Source organism: Podarcis erhardii, assembly GCF_964252035.2.
Source record: "Podarcis erhardii genome assembly, chromosome: 1".
In the NCBI taxonomy this organism is placed as follows: domain Eukaryota; kingdom Metazoa; phylum Chordata; class Lepidosauria; order Squamata; family Lacertidae; genus Podarcis; species Podarcis erhardii.
Genome location: NC_138497.1, coordinates 45,079,512 through 45,104,829, shown reverse-complemented (window position 1 = coordinate 45,104,829; position 25,318 = coordinate 45,079,512). Strand labels below are relative to the sequence as shown.

The following is a 25,318-nucleotide window of genomic DNA, read 5'->3' as shown; positions in this document are numbered from 1 at the left end:
CAGTGCAGGAAGGAGCAGTGATGATTACTAGGGTTGAGATTTTTAAGAGCACATGACTGCTCGAAACCAGTGGAGCACTAAGTAAACATCCCATCAGCACAAGGATATACACTTGGGCAATGGAAGTTTCTCCCCACTCCTTCTCCCACTCCTCCCTTAAATCTGTTCTGGGTTGTTTCCCCCACCCCCAACTCTCTGGACCAGATTGGGGTGTGGGGCAGAGAATGAAGTTGTTGAAAGTGACCTTCCATTCAGGAGTGGTAGCTGTTGTTTCCCAAAATTACAAGTTATATTCCAAGTTTAGATTGCTTCAGGATCTAAAAAACCCCATCCCTACTAAGGTGTTCGTAATGTGCAAATGTCTTCAAACAGAATAATCAGTTCACTGGTTAAAAAGCAGATTCTGCAATTTATTTTATTGATTGACAGCCATAATTAAAATACTTCAGTTTCTTGTGCATTAGCCTGCTTTTCCACAGTCATCTCTAGTTTGTTTGTTTTTTAAAGTAATATATTGCTTACATGCAAATTAATTTCAAAGGGGGCATGCATATTATGAGATGTGTGACATGTGTGTTGCATGTCATGATTACATATTTCAGACAGCTGTCCAAATATGTATAGTCATGCCACACTTCATACATTACCATAGATGAGATTTTCTATGCAAATTGGTAAAACGTGTATGAAACTGTGGTCTGCAAATAGGCTTATGTTGGGGAGGAGAAGTTGTGAGACGGAGGAGACTTTAAAGAAGGCATTGACCAAAACAAATGAATGAGAGGGATGTGAGAGAGATCGTATTTTCAGTTAGCCTGGTTATGGAATGCTCTGAACTGATATGCAATGTCTAAAAGAAAAACAGGCTAGCTGTCAACCTGGGTATGAGGCAACTGTTTACTAATATCACAAACTGGCAGAATAACTGCCTGAATAATAATGAAGAACAGCTGATTCATTCTTTGCAGTTTGTAATTTATCTCTATTATTGATTATATTGCTTAATTAATTAATTACCACCTTTATAAAGGCTCTGTGGAGTAGAAAATATTAACAGTGAATTATCAGTTTCCACTTTTGCATCATCAAGTATGATGGGTCCTAACAGCACATTTCTTTCTTGCTGCCAGTCTCTTCTAATCCAGAAATAGATTAGCTGCAGATTTACTTTGCCAGATCCCATCATACCACAGCAGGGAGGCCAGACCCTTCATGGGTTCATGGGGCCGCCATCTGCACAGAGGTCATAATGGTGTCCATATGTGAAGTGTCCCTGCATCTTCGTGTGCTCTAGCTTGCTTGTTTATGCATTGCAGGTTCCAGTAGTTGCAATTATGACGACAGGGGGCAGTACAAGATCACTGACTGCGTTCTATGGAAGCCTACGAGGTCTTCAGAAGTTAAATCTCTTAGACTGTGCTACATACTTAACCGGTTTGTCTGGCACAACATGGTAAGGACACAGACACTGGGTTCTATGTGGAGTTATAAAAGTTAGCCTTGTTTGATCTGTAGGTTACTTAACTGCTTGGCTGAACATAAAACGGAATCGCTGATCTGTATCAGTATCAAAGCTCTGGCTTGCTATTGTTTGTGAACCTTTTCCAGTGCTGTTCTAACTTGAAGACACAGGAGCCAGTAGAGTCATTTACATACTTGGCTGGATCTAGACTTATTTGCAGTGAACTTGCAGTAGACCCACTGAAATTAATGTTGGAAGTTAAATGTGATAAAAAATAGCATGGCACCAGCCCTTTCATTAAAAGCCATCAATTCCCCAAGAATCTGTAGTGATGCAAATAAGACTAGAATCTGAAGTTGCCAACTAAATGTATTTGTAGGTTTGGAATAGACAAAAGAAAGTTCCTCTTTCCATGACTCTTTATCAATAGCTAGAAGCTATGATCACTAAATAGAAATCCCATGTTGAGAGATAGCATACCTTTAGAATACCATTAGGGTACAATAGGAGAGCCGTTGACTTGTGGACTTCCTAGAGGCATCTGTCTAGCACCACTATTGGAAACAGGATGTGTTGCTAGAAGGAACAACATCCAAATGGATTCCAGGATCAAGCACCATAGCAGCCCTCATTCAAGCAAAACAAATGGAAGGTACCAAGCTGTATAAGCTTATGTTCTCACACTGTCCTTCCATGTCTTTCCTTTCTCAGGACCATGGGGAACTTGTACAGAGATGCTTGTTGGTCCAAAAAAGATTTGGATGAGCAAATCAAAGAGGTGAAAAGACATGTGACCAAGTGCAAGCTGGATGGCTTTTCCATAGAGCGTTTGAAATATTACAACAGACAGCTGCGCGAGCGGAAAGAAGAGGGACAAAAGACATCCTGTATAGACCTATGGGGGCTCCTTATTGAATATTTGTTACATGATGGGGTACAGTACTTTTGTTACATTTATTTTTAGCCTGTTAAATAGCACAGATCATCCAGGCATACTGGATATAACTTAGACATTTATAAATCTAGGCCTTTGAGTTGGGAGGGATGCTAGTGTGGATAAGCTAGGCTGACAGGAACTGGGTTTGAGAGGGTCACTGCTGCCATCATAGTACACTCACAATTTTGTGATCAAATAAATTTTGTGAATAATTGAAAGAATACGGAATACGGAAAAAAACAAAAACCAACCCACAAAGCCTGTTGTGCCAGAGGCGAAAGTAGGGTGAGTGCATATGGCATGAACAATAATCTTTCACCTTGCACTCAACAGCCTCAAAAAATAATCTGCCTCCAGGCTCAGCATTAAAAACAACTACAAATAAACAAATTAATATGATGCTTAAATGAAACCTTCATTATGCTCAGAGATGTTGCTCCTCAGTATAACAGTCTATTTGGCCCACAGTGTGATGCCAGAATCACATTGGACCAGTGGTTTTCAACCTGAGCTCCATGGCACCCTGAGGTGCCTTGAATGATGGCCAGGGGTGCCACAGGCAACACTGGCCCCTGTCCCTCTTTCCTTGCCTCCCTCCTCTGGTGCCCTCTCACATCCCTGCCTCCTCAAGGCTTGCACAGTTGTTTGTTGCAGCAGCCTTGCCTACAAGCTCCTCAGAGGAGTGGTGCCTCTGGAGCTGGCCGGGGGGGGGGGGGGGGTCCTGGTTGCCAGAAGCTGAGGTGGCCTTGGAGTAAGCAAGCAAGTGGGGGAGGGAGCCCAGCCAGCCAGTCTGCCAGCCCTTGATGTTGGGAATGGACAGACAAGTCCCAGGCCCCTGTGGGGCAATGTGAGGAGGCACCTCTCCTTGGAGCAGGGGGGGGGGACGAGCTCAGAGACCAGGGATGGCAGCAGCGGCTGCCCGGAGGACTCCCAAAAAGAGGGGAGAGGAGATGAGGCTGAGAAAACACTCCATGAGGGTATTTGAAAAAGGGTGAGGGGCTGCCAGCTCTGCAGCCAAGGGGTGACCAAACTGGGCTCCTGAGCCCCACAGGGGTGCCGCAGAAAGAATGTAGTTGGTTAAGGGAGCCGTGGACTCAAAAAGTTTGAAAACCTCTGCATTAGACCACTTTCTTTTTCCTGAGCCAATCTTATATGTCTTTAAATCAACACAGAAAGACAACCATAAACTGTCTGATCAGCAGCAAGCAATTAATGAGGGGCAGAATCCTTTACCAATCTACACTGCAATCAATGTGAAAGAGAAGTACAGCACTATGGATTTCAATGGTAGGATATTTTTGTTTCTTAATCTGTCACTAGATCCTCATCTCCAATTGTTTTTTGTGAGAGAAAAAATGAGGGAGTAGGAGTTTGGTATTGTCTCATGTTTGGAAAGCCACCTTAAACAACTATGTAAAAGTTGGGTACAAATGTAATAAATACATGAAGTCCAGAGGCAATGTGGGTATCATAACCCCACTGAGAATGCTGTCCCTGCAGATGCGTAGAAACAAGTACTGCAATCATAAAAGAGATCACTCTAGCATACCCTCAAACTGCCCAGATTTTCAAGGGACAATCCTGGAATTTTGAAAACCATCCCAGTTTCTGATCTGATCCCGGAATTTCCTCTGCAACTGAGCTCAAAGAGGAGGGTGAGCCAGACCTCCTCCTGCCAAGCGACAGCAGCTGTAGCTGCGAGGGGAGCATCCTCTTGCCTCTCTATGGCTGCTGCTGCCAACTTCCTCCCATGGACAGCTTGTAGCGGCTGCTGGAGAGCAGGCCAGGAGGAGGAGGAGAGGCTGCTGCTGTTGTCAAGGCCCAGCCCTGTGTGACATGCTGGCTCTGAGGGGCCGGCCGAGGGCAGGGCTGCCCTGAGCAGGAAGAAAGGGGGAGTGGAGCAAATAATAATAATAATAATGATGATGATGATGATGATGATGATGATGATGCTTTGTGCGTCTGTGTCTAATCTTGCCCCTTTCTAAAATTTATTTATTTATGTGTGTTTTTTCTTTTTGTAAATCTACCAAACAATAAAATAAAACTGGGATTAAGGGGTTGTCTCAGGACAGTGGAGGGCATGTGTTCTGTGTTCCTTTGGTGTGGTGGTGGTGGAGATGACAAAAATGGGTGCTTGAGGAGGGTCAGTTGGGGGGAGTGAGAAATGTCCTTCTTTTCATCTGAGGAATGTTGGAGGGTTTGCTCTAGCTGGCTTGCAGTTTCCACCACAGGTCTGCTTCAGAGCTGGGGCTTCTCCACACTTACATTTTGCTCCATATTTTCCAGGTACAGGTCCACACTTTAAAGCTCCATGTCTGAGTGATCTCTTTTTTTTTGCACCAGAACTTTCCCCACAAAAACCTGCTCTTTAAAGCTGGAGCACAACGAATGGCAATTTGGGCTTTCCGCGGATTGCCATTTGCTCCAGTAGAGCAGTAAAGAGTGGTTTTCGTAGGGAAAGCTCCAAAGCAAATAAAAATAAAATTAAAAAATAGAGCGCTTGGACATGGAGCTTTAAACCACAGACCATGCCTAGAAAGCACAGAGGAAAGAAAGGTAACTGTGGCTAAGCCCTTATAATGCCATGACCTAGTTTGCTACTGCACACTGTGATCTCTTTGGACAGGGGGAGCTATAAGTTAAGCTAAAGAAGAAAATGTGTCTTAATTCATAGATAGGGAGAGAGAGAGAGAGAGAGAGAGAGAGAGAGAGAGGGAGAGAGAACTTTGCTCATGTTCTTCTAAATGTGATTGTAACTGCAGAATGGGTTGAGTTCACACCCTATGAAGTGGGGATACTAAAATATGGAGCTTTTGTCCGTGCTGAAGATTTTGGAAGTGAATTCTTTATGGGGCGTCTGATGAAGAGGATTCCAGAGACTCGGATCTGTTACCTGCAAGGTTCTTATTATTTTTGTTTAATAATGAAGTAGCAATAATATAACCGATTTAGCAATCAAGTCCATTTAGTATGTGTAGTAACCAAGCTGTATGACCTGTCTAAAATCGTATTGATGTACATGAGCATGTAGGGTATCTGAAACCCACACCAAAACTGTAATGAATTACCTTTTATATGAATAGGTCAGTTTAAGGCATAAATGCTAGCTGGAACATAAGAAGGGCCTGCTGGACGAGGCAGCCTGTTCCCACAGTGGCCAACTGTGGCCTGTGGAAAACCTGAAACCAGGACCTGAGGACAACTGCACTCTCCTCAATTGTGATTCCCAGAAACTAGAAATATCAATAAGCTACAACTGTAGCCCAAATTGTCACTCAACCAGTTCCACAGTCATTGTTTAGTATTGGTAGAACTAGTCAAGACAGTGTGAAATGAAAGGATAACAGACTGTTATCTTTAATGTTAAGTTCAACAATCTTTGTACAATAGTTCAGGTTGTTGTTGTTGTTATTTAGTCATTTAGTCATGTCCGACTCTTCGTGACCCCATGGACCAGAGCACGCCAGGCGCTCCTGTCTTCCACTGCCTCCCGCAGTTTGGTCAGGCTCAAGTTTGTAGCTTCAAGAACACTGTCCAACCATCTCGTCCTCTGTCGTCCCCTTCACCTTGTGCCCTCCATCTTTCCCAACATCAGGGTCTTTTCCAGGGAGTCTTCTCTTCTCATGAGGTGGCCAAAGTATTGGAGCCTCAGCTTCACGACCTGTCCTTCCAGTGAGCACTCAGGGCTGATTTCCTTAAGAATGGATACGTTTGATCTTCTTGCCATCCATGGGACTCTCAAGAGTCTCCTCCAGCACCATAATTCAAAAGCATCAATTCTTCGGCGATCAGCCTTCTTTATGGTCCACCTCTCACTTCTATACATCACAGTCAAAGGCTTTTGCATAGTCAAGGAAGCAGAAGTAGATGTCTTTCTGGAACTCTCTAGCTTTCTCCATAATCTGGCACATGTTTGCAATTTGGTCTCTGGTTCCTCTGCCCCTTCGAAATCCAGCTTGCACTTCTGGGAGCTTGCACTTCGGTCCACATAATGCTTAAGCCTGCCTTGTAGAATTTTAGGTATAACCTTGCTAACGTGTGAAATGAGTGCAATTGTGCGGTAGTTGGAGCATTCTTTGGCACTGCCCTTCTTTGGGATTGGGATGTAGACTGATCTTCTCCAATCCTCTGGCCACTGCTGAGTTTTCCAAACTTGCTGGCATATTGAGTGTAGCACCTTAACAGCATCATCTTTTAAAATTTTAAATAGTTCAGCTGGAATATCATCACTTCCACTGGTCTTGTTATTAGCAGTGCTTTCTAAGCCCCATTTGACTTCACTCTCTAGGATGTCTGGCTCAAGGTCAGCAACCACACTACCTGGGGTGTATGAGACATCCATTTCTTTCTGGTATAGTTCCTCTGTGCATTCTTGCCACCTCTTCTTGATGTCTTCTGCTTCTGTTAGGTCCTTTCCACTTTTGTCTTTTATTATGGTAATCTTGTACGAAATGTACCGTATTTTTCGCTCTATAAGACGCACCAGACCACAAGACGCATCTAGTTTTTTGAGGAGAAAAACAAGAAAAAAAATATTCTGAATCTCAGAAGCCAGAACAGCAAGAGGATCGCTGCTCAGTGAAAGCAGCAATCCCTCTTGCTGTTCTGGCTTCTGGGATAGCTACGCAGCCTGCATTCGCTCCATAAGACACACACACATTTCCCCTTACTTTTTAGGAGGGAAAAAGTGAGTCTTATAGAGCAAAAAATACGGTACCTTTCATATCTCCAATTTTCTTGAACAGATCTCTGGTTTTTCCCATTCTATTGTTTTCCTCTATTTCTTTGCATTGCTCGTTTAAGAAGGCCTTCTTGTCTCTCCTTGCTATTTTTTGGAAATCTGCATTCAGTTTCCTGTATCTTTCACTATCTCCCTCACATTTTGCTTGCCTTCTCTCTCCCGCTATTTGTAAGGCCTCATTGGACAGCCACTTTGCTTTCTTGCATTTCCTTTTCATTGGGATGGTTTTATTTGCTGCCTCCTGTATAATGTTACGAGCCTCCATCCATAGTTCTTCAGGCACTCTGTCCACCAAATCTAAATCCTTAAACCTGTTCCTCACTTCCACTGTGTATTCATAAGGGATTTAAATTAGATTGTATATTACCGGCCCAGTGGTTTTTCCTACTTTCTTCAGTTTAAGCTTGAATTTTGCTATAAGAAGCTGATGATCTGAGCCACAGTCAGCTCCAGGTCTTGTTTTTGCTGACTGTATAGAGCTTCTCCATCTTCTATAGTTCAAGTACCTCTATACAATTGTACCCCAATTGTACGGCCTCGGCCCAGTATACCTGAAGGAGTGTCTCCACCCCCATTGTTCTGCCTGGACACTGAGGTCCAGCACCAAGGGCCTTCTGGCAGTTCCCTCACTGCGAAAAGCAAAGCTAAAGGGAACCAGGCAGAAGGCCTTCTCGGTAGTGGCGCCCGCCCTGTGGAACCCCCTCCCATCAGATGTCAAAGAGATAAACAACTACCTGACATTTAGATGACATCTGAAGACAGCCCTGTTCAGGGAAGTTTTTAATGTGTGACATTTTAAAGTATTTTAAATCTTTGTTAGAAGCTATCCAGAGTGGCTGGGGAAACCCAGCCACATGGGCGGGGTACAAATGAAGAAGAAGAAGAAGAAGAAGAAGAAGAAGAAGAAGAAGAAGAAGAAGAAGTAATCCTTAAGAGCTCCTTAGAGCACTCAGGATGCTACACAGAGATTATCTCAGTAATTCAACAACACTGTAGGGTGGGCCAGTACTGCTGTCCTCCTATGGGACTGGGAACTGAAGAACAGTGACTACCTAGTGAGTTCATAGCAGAACTGATATTAGAGCCAGGAGCTTTGTAATTCATAGCTCACAAGCAATGAGAGAGGAGCATTAACTCACCATAGCACATTCATTTTTCTTGCCTCTGACTACTTCACTAAGATTGCTGTGCTGCCTTTAACCCTATTGACCTCATTAGACTGAAGCAGAAACTAGTTAGTAAGTTCTCTGCCACTGAAAACAGCAGCCTTGAATCTGCTCCTCTTTTTTGCCTTGTAGCCCAACAAGATATCATCAGGTGAATTTCTCTATCCCTACCTAACTTCATTGGTTGGCATTTCTGGATGCAGGGAAATTCACAATGCAATGATATCACAGCAGAAAGAAGAGATGCAGGCCTAGTGCTTTTGATGGCTAGAGAATCTCCCATAGCTTCAGTCACTGAGTATTTGTGCATGACAGAGGCCTATACCAGGAGCTACTCTGGGCCACCACCCTGATGTCTGGCATTATTTGTTCAGTGTTAAAATAACTTTGCATATGTTATGTCAGGATCCCTTCCATTGTAACGAATGCTAAGGTAACGTAGATGAAGTAAGGATTGAAACAATGCTTATAATCTACGAAGGGATAATGATTTGTCCAATGCTACCAGTGAATTGTGTGGGTGTGTGGCTCTGATTCATAATCACAGTAGCACTCACAGAGTCCCCTGGTTAGTGGAAAGAAAGGCAAACATGCTCTGAGTTTACACACCCACACAACTGAAAGAATACACCCTGTACTTGCCTTAGCCAACCCATTAAAGCAGAATGGGCAAGCAGCCACAAATAATCTGCTGACACAAGGGTAGGTACAGCAAAGGCAAATGGTGGCAGGGCAATTGATACATTGTCAGCACAATGCCAGGCATCAGAAGACTTGGGTGTCTCAAGACATGGAGCATGTGCAGCCGGTGGTAGCCTATTTAAGGCCAATGAGGCTGCAGACAGGAAGGAGATGCCCAGAGTTGAGCAAGACTGCAGTACTGGAAGGGCGGAGGAGGAAGAACTGCCTCCCCACCCTAGCCTGAGGTTACTACAGGGGTGGCTGTGTGATGCAAAGAGAAGACTGAACACAGTGCATAGAAGATACAGCACATATGGCAGAGTGTATAGAAGCCCTCCAGGACCCTTGGCAAATAGTTTGCAGCCCACAATCAATCTCTTCTTCTGACCACATGGTGGCGGAGGTTTCCTGCTGTGCCCCAGTTCTCTAGGGCAGGCCTGTGAAGAGTGGGGGGTAGCCAGGTGCACACTTGCCCCAGGTCTTGGGGGGCTAAGCTGGACAGAGGGCCCTGCCGGGGGCCTGCCAGACTGCCTGCTCTGGGGCATGAGCTACAATGGCACAAATGGAATTCCTAAAAGCAAGGACCATTCTGCCTTCATCATAGTTTCTTAAGCATGCGTCTGTTTGAACATGGAGATTGCAAATGTGTGCTCTGATTAAACAGTTCAATTTACTGCAAAAAATAAATAGTATTTTTTCAGTAGAATAATGCTAAATTGTTATTGATTATCCCTCACTGTACAGGCATGTGGAGTAGTATATTTTCCCTGAATTTGCTGTATTTCTGGAATGATTCTCAAAGCCCAGAGGACTTCTGGCACAAGTGGACACAAGACCAAATAGCTGACATTGGTTAGTTATTTTCCTAAGTGGCTTTTGACCTATTGATTGTGTTCTAAACTGATCTGTGAGCAATGAACAAATATTTTGGAACTTTGCTGCCTGTATATTGTTAGTGTTGGCTCCTTGTAAGCACATTTGTCTAAATGTTTTCAGATTTGTCTAAATGTTTTCAGATTTAGTCATCCTTGTATTAGACAACTGAAGCTCTAAATTGTGTGTGTGTGTGTGTGTGTGTGTGTGTGTGTATTTAATGTTAAACGATGATTTTGAATGAGGGCTCAAAATGATTTTCTGCTTTTGCTGATTGAGTAGACACTTCCACAAAATATTTCTCTTTTGGAAAGGATTGTATTTTGGAAAGGATTGTAGTTTCAGAAATTTATACATTTTATAAATTCATTGTTGCTGCTTTTCCTTTGTAGATACAGAGCCTCATCTACCCCCTCGACCACATGAGCAAAAGACACATCTGTACACCCCTGCTGGACCGCTATCCAGTGCATTTAGAGATGTGCTTACTGATCGCCTATCAGTTGCCCAGTACCACAATTTTCTCAGAGGTCTCCAACTGGACAATGGCTACCTTGAGAATGACAGTTTCCATAGATGGAATGGTATTATCATTTGGGATATATATATTCTAACGTAAAAAACATGCTACCTGAGCTCAGTCTGAAATTAGAATAAGCACACTGCTTGCCAAGGCTCCTCACTCAACATTCCACCCAAATGTCCAGTCCATGGGTATGTCGTGTTATTGTTTGTGCACATGCTAGATCATGCTATGGACTTGAATGCATTAGGTGGCAGTGGCTGTGTGGTAACTGAGCTTCAATGGGTCTTTGCCTAGTTATTGTGCCCCTCCCATGAGCCCCAGGCAGAGAGGTCAAGGGTCAAGGATGATGGGAGCTGTAGTCCAATGATATCTGGAGGGCACTACATTGGCTGTCCCTGCTGTTAGTGGTTCCTCTTTGATTATTTGTTTAATTGCCATATACCTTATAGTGCTTCCTTTAATGAAGAGCAGAGCTGTAATTATCATATAAATATTCTCAAAAATAAATGAGATCCCCCCCGCCCCCGCCGCCACCACCACTCTTCTAGAAATGGATAGCCACTTTGCAGAATTTTCTCTGAATAGTCTCCATCTCCCTCCTACCCCAGTGCTCTGGAATGATGCTAGGTCCAGGGCATTTTGTAGGATGCAAAATGGTGGCCAGGCTGCCATGCAATTGCTGCCACTGCTATCTACGCAAGAGCAAAAAATCTTAGGAAAAAAGATAGAAGCTGTGCTATTGCAATTGCCAATGCTTAGCCCCCACACCCAAGAAACCATTGGAGAAGTTCTTTGCCCCAAAATAGGTGGAGAATTTTTAGGAGTCATTACTGGACAGCTCTAGTTTGGGGGCCTGTGTTTATTAAAGCAAAGCATAGTTCCACCCTTAGGCAAATAATTGAAACTTTAGACAATATTTGTAAAGTACTCAACATCTGAAACTGAAGAAGAGAAGTTGTAGGAGAAAATTTCTAAGTACAGCTCTTTAAAGTTGAGTAGGAACAAAGAAAACTCCAGGTTGGAGCAGATTGCCTCTGTGGCAATGAAAACTCGAGCTTACTCTGTTCCACTTAAAACTGATTCTGTTTTGCCATTTAGGTACTATACTTGATGCTTCTTCACCCAATCAGCTGACTCAAACAGAAGAGTACTTGTCACTAGTAGATACTGGATTCTTCATCAATACAAGCGTTGCACCTTTACTGAGAAAAGAGCGGAAGGCAGACATTATCATACATCTAAATTACAGTGCAGGATCACAGAAGTTGGTGAGAAATGCATCTTTCCCATTTCTGCCCATCTCTTTATGATGAGTATCATAAATGATGGCTATAGCTAAGTACAGTCGTACTTGGATCCCAAATGCCTTGGCTCCCAAACAAATTGGCTCCTGAATGATTGAAACCTGGAAGTGAGTGTTCCAATTTTCAAACGATTTTCAGAAGCTGAATATCTGGCGCAGCTTCCATGGCTTCTGATTGGCTGTAGGTGCTTCCTGCAGCCAATCAGAAGCCGTGCTTTGGTTTCCAAATGTTTTGGAAGTCGAAAGGACTTCCAGAACGGATTCTCTTTGACTTCCAAGGTACCCTATATCACAGTCCCTATATCACAGTCCAAGGGCCCTGTATCCTTTCCCTCCAACTCCTATCTTCCTTCGGACATATCTAAGGCAAGTTTCAGTTGTGGGGGGAGGAGAGAGAAGAGAAAAAGTACTGGAAAGAGGAGGTCTAGAAAAGAAGGTAGGGAGGAAGCTGAGAGACGAGAGCAAGATTGATTCAGGAAACAAACTGCAGGAGTAAGAAAAAAACTAGGAGAAAGCCCTCGAATAAGTTGGAGGCTGGGGTTACTGTAAATGTCTCTGACTGTGTCACTTCCGGAGGCGGCGCGAACGGCAATGGCTGCCCTCTTCTTGCTGTGAAGGGGGAGCTCCGCGGAAACGGGTCGTCCGCTACGGCGAAGTGGAGACCACCGTTGAAAACCCACAGGCAGTCGAAGCCTGTGGTCGTGGGACCCGGCGGGCACCAGCAGCGCCCCCTGAAACTGTAAAGGAACCCCGCAAGGGGCTCCGGAAAGTGACGGGGTTGGCGTGGTGCTGTGGGTCGATCACTCTTTCCGTGGAGTGAAGCCGCGAAGCTGCTGTCGGTGAGCGCTGACCTTTCTTCCTGGGATCATTTGGCTAAGAAACAACTACCCGTGAGTAGGTGAAGTTTAAAGAATTTATGTCTTTGAAAAAGAAGCCTTAATTTGACACTGAAATGGGAGACGCAACCAGGAAGTCCGTCTCCCGGCTCTGCTAAAAGATTTAAAGCAACGACATTCAATTTGCTCTTGCCTAAGAAATTGCGCTTTAAAAGACTGCTATCTGAACATCAGATAGAGAACTTGTTGAAATCTAAGGTGGAAGAGGAAGAATTTGGCTTTCCCTCTCCACGGGTGGACTTATAAGAAATATATATTGAACTCCCGGCAATCGGGCTGCCAAGTAACTAGAGCTCTAAGGCTGCATGAACTGTCACATTGTAACCAGCACTTTTTGGAGATATTGTAACTTTTTATGCTCAACTCTGCAAAGTAAAGGATCTGTAAGGTCTTTTGGAGATTTGTAACTGTTATAGATCGGAGGGGGACACTTTGTAATTTGGAAAAAGACTTTATATCCTATAAGACTTTATAAACTGTGTCTCTCTATGAAAAACATTGTGTCCCTCTAGTGGAATATTGAAGTTGTACAACTACTGGGGTTTTTTCCCACTCCTGAATCTGGGGATTTCCATTGGAATTGTAAACCGTGAGACCGACCTTGGAACATAGACAGCAGTGGAATGAGAGGGAGGACAAGATCAAGTAAAGCCAAAACACAACAGCCGAGCATAATCTCACAGCTGCGCAGATCATCTGTTCCTGCTATTCCTGTGTCACAAGAGGAAGATTTGGAGCAAATAAGGCCTGAAGGAATGGCCGCAGGAGGAGACTTTACCTCAGTGCTAGATAAAATCTTTGAAAAATTGGATGGCCTGAGCAAGCAAGTGGCCGAACAGTCATCTAAAATTGACCAAAATACAGCCAGTGTTAACAATTTGACTCAACAAGTTGGTTTAAATGCACAATCTATTGGGAAATTGCTGGAGGCCACTACAATAAATCGTAAGACAGCTGAGGAGGCCAAACAGAAAGTTGAGGCCGTGCAAGAGGAAATCAAACCTATGCGCAAGCAGATTGGCGAACACCAGGCATATCTGTCTATGTTGGAATTAAAAAGTAAGGAAAATAATTTAAGATTGAGGTCGATTCCAGAACTTGAAAAGGAAGATCTAATCAAGTATCTGACAAAAGAGTTTGCAGAATTTTGGCTTTTGGAAGAGGATAAAGATTTTAAAATTATAAGTGCATTCAGACTTGGAAAGGGAGGGAGGAAGATCAGGTCAAGAGATTGCCTGGTCTCCCTCAGAACGAAGGAAGAAAGAGACAAGATTCTGAGTGCGCATTTCCAAAAGACTCTTGAGATTCAGGACTTTAGAGTGGAAATTTACAAGGACATCCCGAAACACCTACTGGAGCTTAGATCTAACTACGGAGATTTGGTGACATTACTAAGAAGCAACAGAATCATCTTTAGATGGGAATTCCCCCAGGGACTATCTTTCAACTTTAGAGGGGAAAAAGTCAAAATCAAAACAGTTGAAGATAAGGAAAAATTTTTGAGTGACTACGGAGAAGACCTTCAGAAGGAAACTGAAAAAGAATCAAGAGCCCCAGGGTCTGGACCATTAAGTTCTTTACATACACCCTTGGGTCTTGACGAGCCGGAGAAAGTGATACCACCGCCAAAGGGAGAAGATCTTTTGGGAGCTGTAGGAGGAAAGTAGACTGACTTCAACATGTCCCTGCAACTATTAAGTTGGAATATTCATGGTTGTAACTCCCCTGAGAAGAGGAAGAGGATTTTTCATATATTAAAAAAGGAGCAATTAGACTTAATTTGCTTACAGGAAACGCATGTGACTAGGCTTCACAGGAAAGTTTTGATTAATAAAAGATTGGGCCAAGAATTTATCTCATCGGATAGAGTGAAGAAAAGAGGAGTTGTTATTTATGCAAAAGAAAGCCTATTACCAAAGTTCCTTTTTAAAGATGAGCAAGGAAGAATTTTGGCAATTGAAATTCAAATACAAGGAGAAAAATTTCTGATTTTAGGAATTTACGCACCAAATGAGGGGAAGTCGGAATTTTACAAGAAGTTGCATGAGACAATGTTGGACTATATGGACTATAACAATATCATCATGATGGGCGATATGAATGGGGTGGTATCTACAAATATGGACAAAGCACAAAGACAAAGCATAACAAAAGAGGGCAGGCTACCTAAAACTTTCTTTGATCTAACTGACAATATGGATTTGATCGACATTTGGAGAACAAAAAATCCCCTAGGAAGAGAAGGGACATTCTTCTCTGAAGCCAAAATGACATGGACTAGAATTGACCAAATATGGATAACTAGAGGACTGGCACCTAAGACTAGAAAGGTGGAAATCTGCCCCAAAACCTTCTCCGACCATAATGCTGTAAAGATGGAAATGAAACTAACATTAACTGGTTCCTTCAAATGGAAAATGAATGACACCTTACTAAGAGATCAAGAGATTGTTAAGAAGGTCCAAAAGACTTTGAGAGACTATTTTGAAGTAAATCTGAAAACTACAGTTGAAAAAAAAGTAATCTGGGATGCAAGTAAAGCGGTCATGAGGGGGTTTCTGATTCAACAGAATGCAATAAAAAAGAGAACTCAAAATGAGAAAAAAGATAAAATCTTGGAGAAAATAAAAGAAGGAGAGAAAAAAATAAGATTGAAACCAAAGTCACAGGAGATTCTGAGAGAAATTAAATTATATCAAGTACAATATATGAAATTGATAAATCAGGAAGTTGAGTGGAAAATTAAACAAATGAGACAAAAGACTTTTGAATCAGCCAATAAATGTGGAAAACTGCTAGCGTGGCAGTTGAAAAAAAGACAGAAGTTGAACACGGTTACAAATCTTGAGGTCGAAGGGAAAAACATTCAGAATCCTGTGGAGATTAGAAAATGCTTCCAGAGATACTTCAAACAACTTTACACTCAGGGGCCACAGAAAGAGACTGAGATAGACCAATTTTTAAGAACTAATGGATTACAAAAAATATCTCAAGAAAACAAGACAATATTGAACTACCAAATAACAGAACAGGAGATTGAAGGTGCCATTCAGAACATGCAATTGGGCAAGTCTCCAGGGCCGGACGGATTAACCTCCAAGTATTATAAGACTTTGAAAGACTATTTAATCCAACCATTAAAGGAGGTATGCAACGAGATTCTGGAGGGAAAGAAGGTGCCGGAATCGTGGAAAGAAGCTTTCATCACACTTATACCAAAATCTGAATTTGAAAAGACACAACTTAAGAACTACCGTCCCATATCCCTTTTAAATGTGGATTACAAAATTTTTGCAGATATTTTAGCTAATAGATTAAAAAGAGTTTTAAATGAAGTGATACATAAAGATCAGGCAGGCTTTCTCCCAGGCAGACATTTGTCGGATAATACAAGGAATATCATTGACATTTTGGAGTTATTGCAAATGAGCATTAATACAAAAGCAGTTTTAATTTTTATTGATGCAGAGAAGGCCTTTGACAATATTTCTTGGAATTTTATGAAGAAAAATCTTAAGGGAATGGGAGTGGGACGGGGGTTTGAAAATGGTATAGAAGCAATTTATTCAGAACAAAAAGCAAAATTGATAGTTAATAATGTGGTGTCAGAAGAATTTAGAATAGAAAAAGGAACACGACAGGGCTGCCCTATCTCTCCATTGTTATTTATTTCGGTCCTGGAGGTGCTCTTGAATATGATCCAAGGAATTAAGGTCGGAGCTAAACAATACAAACTGAAGGCTTTTGCAGATGATTTGGTTTTAACATTACAGGAGCCAGAATCTAGTACGAAAAGGGTGTTAGATTTGATTCAAGAATTTGGTCATGTGGCAGGATTTAAATTGAACAAGCAAAAAACTAAGGTTTTAGAGAAAAAATTGACAACAATGGAAAAAGAAAGGTTTCAGAAGGAGACAGATTTAACTGTGGTTAAGAAAGTGAAATACCTAGGGATTAACATGACGGCTAAAAATTTGAATTTATATATGAGAAATGTTGATCAGAAGTTAAGAAAGATCCAGAAATTTGGTCAAAATTGAAGCTTTCCTTGTTGGGTCGGATCGCTGCTATAAAGATGAATGTATTGCCAAAAATGTTGTTTTTGTTTCAAACTTTGCAGATTGTGGACAAGATGGACTGTTTCAAGAGGTGGCAAAGAGATATTTCTAAATTTGTCTGGCAGGGCAAAAAGCCCAGAATAAAATTTAAAATATTGACTGATGCTAAAGAAAGAGGGGGGTTTGCCCTGCCAGATATGAAGTTGTACTATGAATCAGCAGCATTTTGCTGGCTGAAAGATTGGCTACTTCTTGAGAACACTGACATTTTGGACTTGGAAGGGGTCAACAATGCTTTTGGGTGGCATGCATATTTGTGGTACGACAAGGTAAAAGCTAACAGAGCATTCAAAAACCATATTGTCAGGAAAGCTGTGTTTAATGTCTGGACAAGATATAAAGACTTATTGGAAAACAAGACCCCAAGGTGGTTATCACCTATGGAGGCTAAGGCTCTGAAAAAACTCAATATGGAGGCCAAGTGGCCGAAATATTGGGAGATATTAGAACAAGATCGAGACACATTGAAATTGCAGAGTTTTGAGAAACTAAAAGATAAAGTGCAAGATTGGTTACACTATCATCAAATTAGAGAGGCCTTTAATTCGGATAAAAAAATAGGCTTCCAGGTGGAAAAATCGAAATTAGAAACAGAATTGTTAGAACCTAAAACTAAGATACTTTCGAGAATGTACAACTTGCTGTTAAAATGGAATACTCAGGATGAAACAGTTAAATCAGCTATGATTAAATGGGCACAGGACATTGGTCATAACATTATGTTTGCTGACTGGGAAAAGTTGTGGACCACCGATATGAAGTTTACGACATGTAATGCCTTAAGAGAAAATATTATGAAAATGATCTATAGGTGGTACATGACCCCAGTCAAGCTTGCAAAAATTTATCACCTGCCTGATAATAAATGTTGGAAATGTAAAAAAACTGAGGGAACATTTTTTCATCTTTGGTGGACATGCCCAAGGGTTAAGGCTTTCTGGGAAATGATCTATAATGAACTAAAGAAGGTATTTAAATATACCTTTCCTAAGAAACCAGAGGCCTTCCTTTTGGGCATCGTCGGCCAATTGGTGCCAAAGAAAGATAGAATACTCTTTATGTATGCAACAACCGCAGCAAGAATACTCATCGCAAAGTATTGGAAGACACAAGATTTGCCCACTCTGGAAGAATGGCAGATGCAAGTGATAGACTATATGGAATTGGCAGAAATGACTGGCAGAATCCGAGACCTGGGAGAAGAGTCAGTGGAAGAGGACTGGAAGAAGTTCAAAGAATATCTCCAAAAACAATGTAAAATGTTTGAATGTTAAAATGATGTTGGACATAAAGATAATTTGGCATCAGTGACATAGTAAAAAGAAGTATGCAAAAATGTTTTAAGAAAAAAGGGTGAAAAGACCAGAGTAAAATTATGTCGAAACTAAACAAATGATATAAGGGATTAAGTTATAAAGAACATGTAAAAATGGATTTAAAAAGAAAGGAAAACCGAAGACATAATAGGTTGAAATGTATAATATTAAATAAGATTGGAAAGAGGGTAAGGAACTGCTGAATTTGATTGTGTAAAGGGGAACGCAGAAAAGGGAGATGTGAGGAAGTCAGGAAAGAGGGTTATGAAGATGGTTAGTAAAAAATTGGATTTTTATGGTTTTTTTGTTTGTTTTTTCTGTTATGCCTTTTATTGTGTTTAAATGTCTATGTTGAATATTTGTTTCATTATGTAAAATTTCAATAAATATTTCTTTTAAAAAAAATGTCTCTGACTGTGAATCATCCTGCCCTGACATCTGAATTGCTATGATGTCACAGAATGTTCAGTAGAAACTACTAACACAGAGCCTAAGGACACAAGGAACACATTGTTTCTCGTAGGACAGGCTATGCAGAGACAAGGTGAAATAATTTCCCCTGATCCCTCACCTACATATGAGTCCTTTGTGTTACCTCTTAATAGCTAACATTTGCCCAGGGAGTTTCAAAGAGAGTTCTGGTAGGTGTCTGCTCTTGGAAGGAAATCGTACAGAGAAATGAGGAGTACTGAATTTAAAATAAGCCTTTCCACATTTAGCATACTATTGTATTACTAACCACCCAGAGTCGCTGGAGTGACCCAGTCAGATGGGTGGAGTATAAGTAATAATAGTTATTACTACAACTACTTTTTTCCACCTAGCCCCTGGAACAGACATGCAAGTACTGTGCAGAAGAAGGAATCCCATTTCCCAAAGCTGTGATACATGAAGATGACAAACACTTGAAGGAATGCTATTTGTTTGACAATGCAGAGAATCCAGAAGCACCAATATTAGTATTTTTCCCACAAGTGAATGATAGCTTTCGTTACTACAAAGCACCCGGTATGCCATTATTATTATTATTATTATTATTATTATTATTATTATTATTATTATTATTATTATTACTATTATTTGTACATTATACTTATAAAGTTCTGTGTTTAGTAGTTTATTATCTACATGTTTACAGATGAGGAGAAAGAGGATAACAGAGGAAAGGGAGACACACAGAAAACCCATTCCCCCCCCCCACACACACACATTTTGGAAGCAAATAAATTCCTCTAAAAACCACTAGAGTCAAGTGTCTGTCCTCAGAAATCACAAAATCTGCAAATTTGGACTCAGTTATATATCTTATGAGGACCCACTGTTGTGCATCTTCTTTAGCACAGCTAAGGAAGTCTAGTTTCAAAGGAAGTACTGCCAGTGCCAGCCTTACCCTGGGAAGTCTAGCTGACTGACTGAGCTTAAACTGGCCTTTTGAAGTTGAATGGACCTGCCTCCTAGAATCCTTCCCACCATTGTTCTCTAACACCTTCCTGTTAGGTCGGGCCTTTGGAAACTAAGGTGCAGATAATGCTGATCATTGGGCTGCTGTCAGGGCAAATTATATTTAAAATGCTAGCTTTAGATATGTTGTGATGTATTTTAATTATCGTTTTTAACTAGTCTGTTGTTTTAATTATTCTGTATTTTATAATGGATGTTTCTAAAATGTTGTAAACCACCTTGATTGAATCCCAGCTCGGGAGAAAGGTGCGCTAGAAATACATTGAATAAATAAATAAGTTAAATCTGTGTTCATGAGGCAGTGTGATAGTCAGATGGTTGGCACTGGCAGGTGGCAGAGTTTGCTCATCATCTGATAGTGGTGGCTGGTCAGCCACCAGCACACTAATAATTCTCAGGCACCTTGCACCAGGCGTCTTGTTCAACAACTCTGCATTTGTAATGCTCATAAACTTGGTTCATGGAACCCCTTAACCTCCTCAGTTCCTCATTAGACTGATCAATTCCTGAAAATGCCTTGTTTATCTCCTTGGATCAGAGGTGAGGCATGCTGTTTCATCAAGATCTCACTGTCTTTCAACTTTTTGTGTTTTGTTTTTGGTTGAATAAAACTGTTCTCTTAACACTATAGCAGAGTTGTGAATGGGACCTCCTCTTCTTCAAGGTTGTCAGCAATGGCCAAACTAGTTATTTCACAAAATGCACAGTGTGCAACTAATTCTGGTTTCTTTCCCCTGCTTTATTTAATGAACTAGAGGCACAGGAACCCCAGATTGTCATCAAATCATCAGTTCCTTTTTCAGCCACAATCCACAACCTTCCCCCACCCCCAGGGATGTCTATAAGACTTTGGGGGAAAGCTCCCATTTTTATCCTAAGCTTCATAGCCATGCCAAGAAGGACTTTGGTCCAGAGCGTAGCTGAAGATGGAAGGAATACACCTCTTCTCCCTGTGCGCTGTGGTCCTGATGACAATTCTAGATAAAGATATATAGAGATAGATAGATAGATGATAGATAGATAGATAGATAGATAGATAGATAGAGATAGATAGATAGATATAAGTAGAGGGGGGAGAGATAATTGCTTGCTATTCACTGCAGAAAAGCCCCTTGTACAATATATGAAGGGTCTTAATTTCCTAGCATTGATGTATCAAGCCTCAATAACAGTACCAGTAGCATACAATCCAAGAAATTCAGTTTTTAAACAGTAGTAGTAGTAGTAGTAGTAGAATTTGTATACCACCCTATACTGGGAGGTCTCAGGGCAGTTCACAGAGAAGAAAACATGTCTTCAGTCAAACAGAACAATTTCAACGGGAAATCTGTGTGCCTTAGCAGCTGTTGAATATGCATGTATGAACTTAATTTTGGTAAATCCCATTCTTACAGCACTACCTTACTGCAATTTTTTCATAGGTGTTAAACGCTCTCCATCAGAAATGAAAGAAGGCAAAGTCGATGTCTCCAGTAACTGCACCCCTTACTCTACTTACTCCCTGACATTCACTGACGAAGAGTACGATCAACTAGTGAAACTGAGTGAATACAATATTCTGAATAACCAACATATGATCCTGGAAGCTTTGCATATGGCAGTGGAACAGAGAAAAAAACTGAAGAAATGCACGAAATGAGATGCTGGAATATGGACCCAAGCTCTCTAAGCACTCGTAAATCTCACTGAACTTTGGTTTGGACCAAGGGGCCCTACGGGATAAGCCAAGCAATTCAGGATGTGAACAAAAGTTATCTTTTCCCAAGACTGCTTGTGCTTTTTTGAGTGACTGAGATTCTAAATCAGCATGTCACTTATTTGAAAACTCAGCATCAGCTGTGCTGATTCTCCCAAGTTGGTTGCTGTGAATCTATCTGTACTTAGCAGGATTAAGGATTATTGTGTTCGTATCCTGTCCATGGACTTCCCATGGACATCTGGTTAGCCAAGATGAGAACAGGGTGGCAGACTTGGATGGACTTTGGCTCTGATCCAGCAGGGCTACTATTATGTTCTTATCTCAGGAACAAACCAATTGTCATGCAAAACTTATAATATAGCTCCAGATCCCTTATGTAACAGGTATCATCTGTTACATTTCATTTCTGGGTTTGCATTTACTATTGGACAGGGGAGGTGCTGACATTTGAAAGCAACCTTCAGTGATCTCCCAGCACATCCTTGTGCCATACCAAGAAAGCAGACTGGGACTGTCTGTGTGCATGCTGTGACTCTCAGCTTCTAATCCTGTCCTGGAGGGCCCTCCTTCTCCTGAGGTCCCTTGATGACTCAAGTCTCCTGTTTCTAGCAGCTCCCAGCTCATCCCACCACCAGGCTCGAGACTCTAAGGTATCATCTTTGGAGCCCTCCTAGGGGGCTTTTGGGAGGCAGGCTCCCACCCCTCCTCCTCATCCAGCCTGTCCTTAACAACTGCTATAGATGTGGCGTTTATTTAACCTGCCTATTCTGAGATAGTCCAATAACAAAAGGAATTGGGTGCCAATGTGAGGCTGCAGCTGCTTTGTAGGAGGCTTTTAAGTGGCAGGTTCAGACTGTGCCACATGAAAAGCAGTGTTTTGCATGGGAATGCACAGTGCTTGGCACCATTAGAGTTGCCACCTATCCTGTATAATACAGGATTTTCCCTGTATTTCAATGTAAAATGCTGTGTCCTGCATTGATACAGTTTTTGTTGGGTTGAAATAAACGACAGACGAGTAGTGGGTGTCATCTGGGAGGCATCTCCTGAGCATGTCTCGGGGAGTCCCTTTTATTGAATATTACAACATTGCCACATATGTGCTTGTTGCTGATTGGTTAACACAAGTACAAAGCAAGTACAAAGCAAAGGTTACATATAGGTATTAATCACCGCTAGATTAAAGGCTGAGAAAGGGAGCACAGAACTAGACAGGCATGGAAACCTCCTAATTAAATTATAACTGGTGATTAATAGAACAAGACCTAAAACAATTACTTAATGATTGATAATGTAAGACTTAAAAGGACATATCAATCACGTTCCATAGATGTGATCAACTATGCATTAAGAACAGGTCAGAATGCCATGTTTATGTGAACTAACTGTGAACTGAACATCCTAGGAATATTTCAGCTTGGAGCGATTTGTGCAGAAACATGTGCAGAAACAAATACTTTCCTTCATCTCCCCCTTTTCTTTTATTTAAAAGTGAGTGGGACAAGATATACTTCAGGATGCGTGGTTTGCCAGCGCATGCCCGAAATAAATCTGCCCAGTGATGTTGTTATATGACTTCAGGGTGAATGGGACAAAAGTATTTCAGGACACGTGGTTTGCCAACGCATGCCCGAAATAAGTCTGCCCACATTTTCCCCTATTATTTACTGTTGGTGTTGCCATTTCGCAAAGTAGGCAGCAATAATTTTATTGGGTGGCAAAGGAGGAGAAAAACACTGAGACCAAAGGCGTATGAGACCAGGAATGCATTGGATGAAGCAACATAACAAAATTAATATACATATTACGACAATAGCATATTGAAAAAGATTATGAAGCCAGTTCAAATTTGGTAACCAACTAGTGAGCCACTGGGTAAACGAATCCCAGAGGCCAGAAAATCCAACGTCCTGTTTAATGTGGTGTGTGAGGTTTTGCAGATGAGAGATTTGCGTATGAATAGCTTTGGAGTTATCAGTAATATTGAAACAACACATATCATTTACTTGTTCACAACCATAATGATGAAGCATTAGTAAATAATCAATTGCAGCGCAGTTTTGTAAGAGTCCGCGACGCAATTCACTCTGTTCTTTATTCAAAAGGTGAAGAGCTTGTGAAGTAGTATTCAAGGCTTTTGCTGCAGAGCAAGCTAAAGAATTAATATTCCTGCTATTCCGTACAGCCAATCCAGGGACTCCTAAGAGAGAGACAGCTAGAGAAATATATTCAGATCTGCTAGGGAGAGAAACAGAATCGTCACAATCATTAGTCAATTCCACAGAGCGGCGATATCTAGAGCGGGAAAAATGCTGCTTTTTGGGTAAAATGATGGACAAACGGCTTAAGCAGCAGGGCGTGCCATGGCTGATGTTTGCTGGAATATAATTGAATGTATAGCCTGGGCACGACCAGAACCAGCCTTCAGGCAGCTCTGTGTATTTATATACATAGGAAATATTTACATAATTAGAGCAATTAAAATTATCCTTACCCATCTCCACACAGTTGGTTTTTGTGCAATTGACCATACGGGCACAAGTGACATTAAAGGAAGCCACATATGGGGTCAACAGATCAATGGCTAGAGATGGGCGGCGGCGCACTTGGTTACCCCAGTTATGGTAACCGGAATAACCGAGGGTGCGGAGAGAATCATTTTGGGGTAGGGATGAATAAAACCAGGTATCATTTTGCACGCCAAGGGGGTCATGACAAACAGGGATAAGGCAGGAACCAAGAATTTCACCTATTGATACCTGCTGGGTTAGGCAAAAGGAAGAAACATTGAGGGTTTTAGCAAAAGATTCCCACACATTTATTGGTGTGGAACCACCGCTATTAGGAGCGGAAGCAGAAAGGGGCAAAAACAAAACACTGAGAATGAGCACTATCATGGAATTCATATTAAGACAGGAGATGAGACACAAAAGCAAGTTATTAGGGGTTGCTTCAAGCTGCTGTTCCTTTCTAAGCTGTTCAATTACTTAATGATTGATAATGTAAGACTTAAAAGGACATATCAATCACGTTCCATAGATGTGATCAACTATGCATTAAGAACAGGTCAGAATGCCATGTTTATGTGAACTAACTGTGAACTGAACATCCTAGGAATATTTCAGCTTGGAGCGATTTGTGCAGAAACAAATACTTTCCTTCAAGTTTTGTCCTGTATTTCAGGTCTTCTCTCTCTCTCTCTCTCTCTCTCTGTGTGTGTGTGTGTGTACAGACAGATTTACAAATTTGTGTGTGTGTGTGCATGTGCATGTGCGTGCATACATGTGTACGTTTGTGTTAAATTCCAGAGGGGTCATCCACTTAGGCTGCAATAGATTGTAATGGATTGCTTTTGAGTCACTTCAGCACCAGGTTGGGGGGGGGGAATCGCCGCCAACCATCCTGCCCTGCCCTATCCTGTATTTTGCCAGAACAAAGGTGGCAATCTTACAAAACTAATTTGTTTGTAACGTTGGAACATCCTGTGAATTCTGGTAATGATTTAGAAACACATAACTGAAAAATGGAAGGCTTGGCACTGTACACACAATTCTGTATCTATAAGTAGCAAATGGCATTTCCAAAGTCAACGCGACTAGATTATTTTAATACTTAATTTATTGACAGCAGCCTGAACTCAGCAGTGTGGCTTGTGCTTCTGCTGCTGCTCTGTTCGGCTTTTGTGGTTAATTCATCAATATTAAAGAAAACACGCTTGTTGGCTCAAGTTATTATTTGTAAGATTAGAAAAATAAAACCTGTTGGTTCAGTTTTATAATAATGATGAGCGTAATGGAGCGTATCTAGTTTCTGACTTGAGAAATGCTCTTCCTGCTTTTGGGCATGAACATCTGGGGAAACAGGATGCTAGGCTAAATGGGCCACTGGCCTGAATCAAGAGGGCTTTTCTTATGTTCTTATGAGCAGTATATTTCTAGCAGCTTTCTTCAAGTATTCAATTGCAGTAACAGAGCAACCTGAAAGCTGACTCGGAGTACTCAGAGTACTATCACATAACTACTGCCAAATAAAATGGAAGTCAATAAAATCTCTTGGATGCAGCCATGTTTCCAATTAAGAATGCTTAATTATTCTCAGGACGCCATTTCCAGTTGTGCAACAGAATCATGCCTCTG

General features: G+C 41.5%; 1 protein-coding gene across 2 annotated transcripts in view; it reads left to right on the top strand.

Moving 5' to 3' along the window:
• The window catches only part of LOC309340952 (cytosolic phospholipase A2 epsilon-like), a 39,193-nt gene extending 17,530 nt beyond the window's left edge, over positions 1-21,663 (top strand). For both annotated transcript variants that reach the window (XM_081860242.1, XM_081860243.1), the window contains exons 12-20: positions 1,317-1,453; positions 2,174-2,396; positions 3,572-3,686; positions 5,165-5,302; positions 9,735-9,842; positions 10,256-10,447; positions 11,488-11,657; positions 18,847-19,030; positions 20,905-21,663. In XM_081860242.1, the coding sequence (XP_081716368.1) occupies positions 1,317-1,453; positions 2,174-2,396; positions 3,572-3,686; positions 5,165-5,302; positions 9,735-9,842; positions 10,256-10,447; positions 11,488-11,657; positions 18,847-19,030; positions 20,905-21,122 (1,485 nt within the window). In that variant the 3' untranslated portion in view covers positions 21,123-21,663. The remainder of the gene's footprint in view (positions 1-1,316; positions 1,454-2,173; positions 2,397-3,571; positions 3,687-5,164; positions 5,303-9,734; positions 9,843-10,255; positions 10,448-11,487; positions 11,658-18,846; positions 19,031-20,904) is intronic.
• The last annotated feature ends 3,655 nt before the right edge of the window (positions 21,664-25,318 follow it).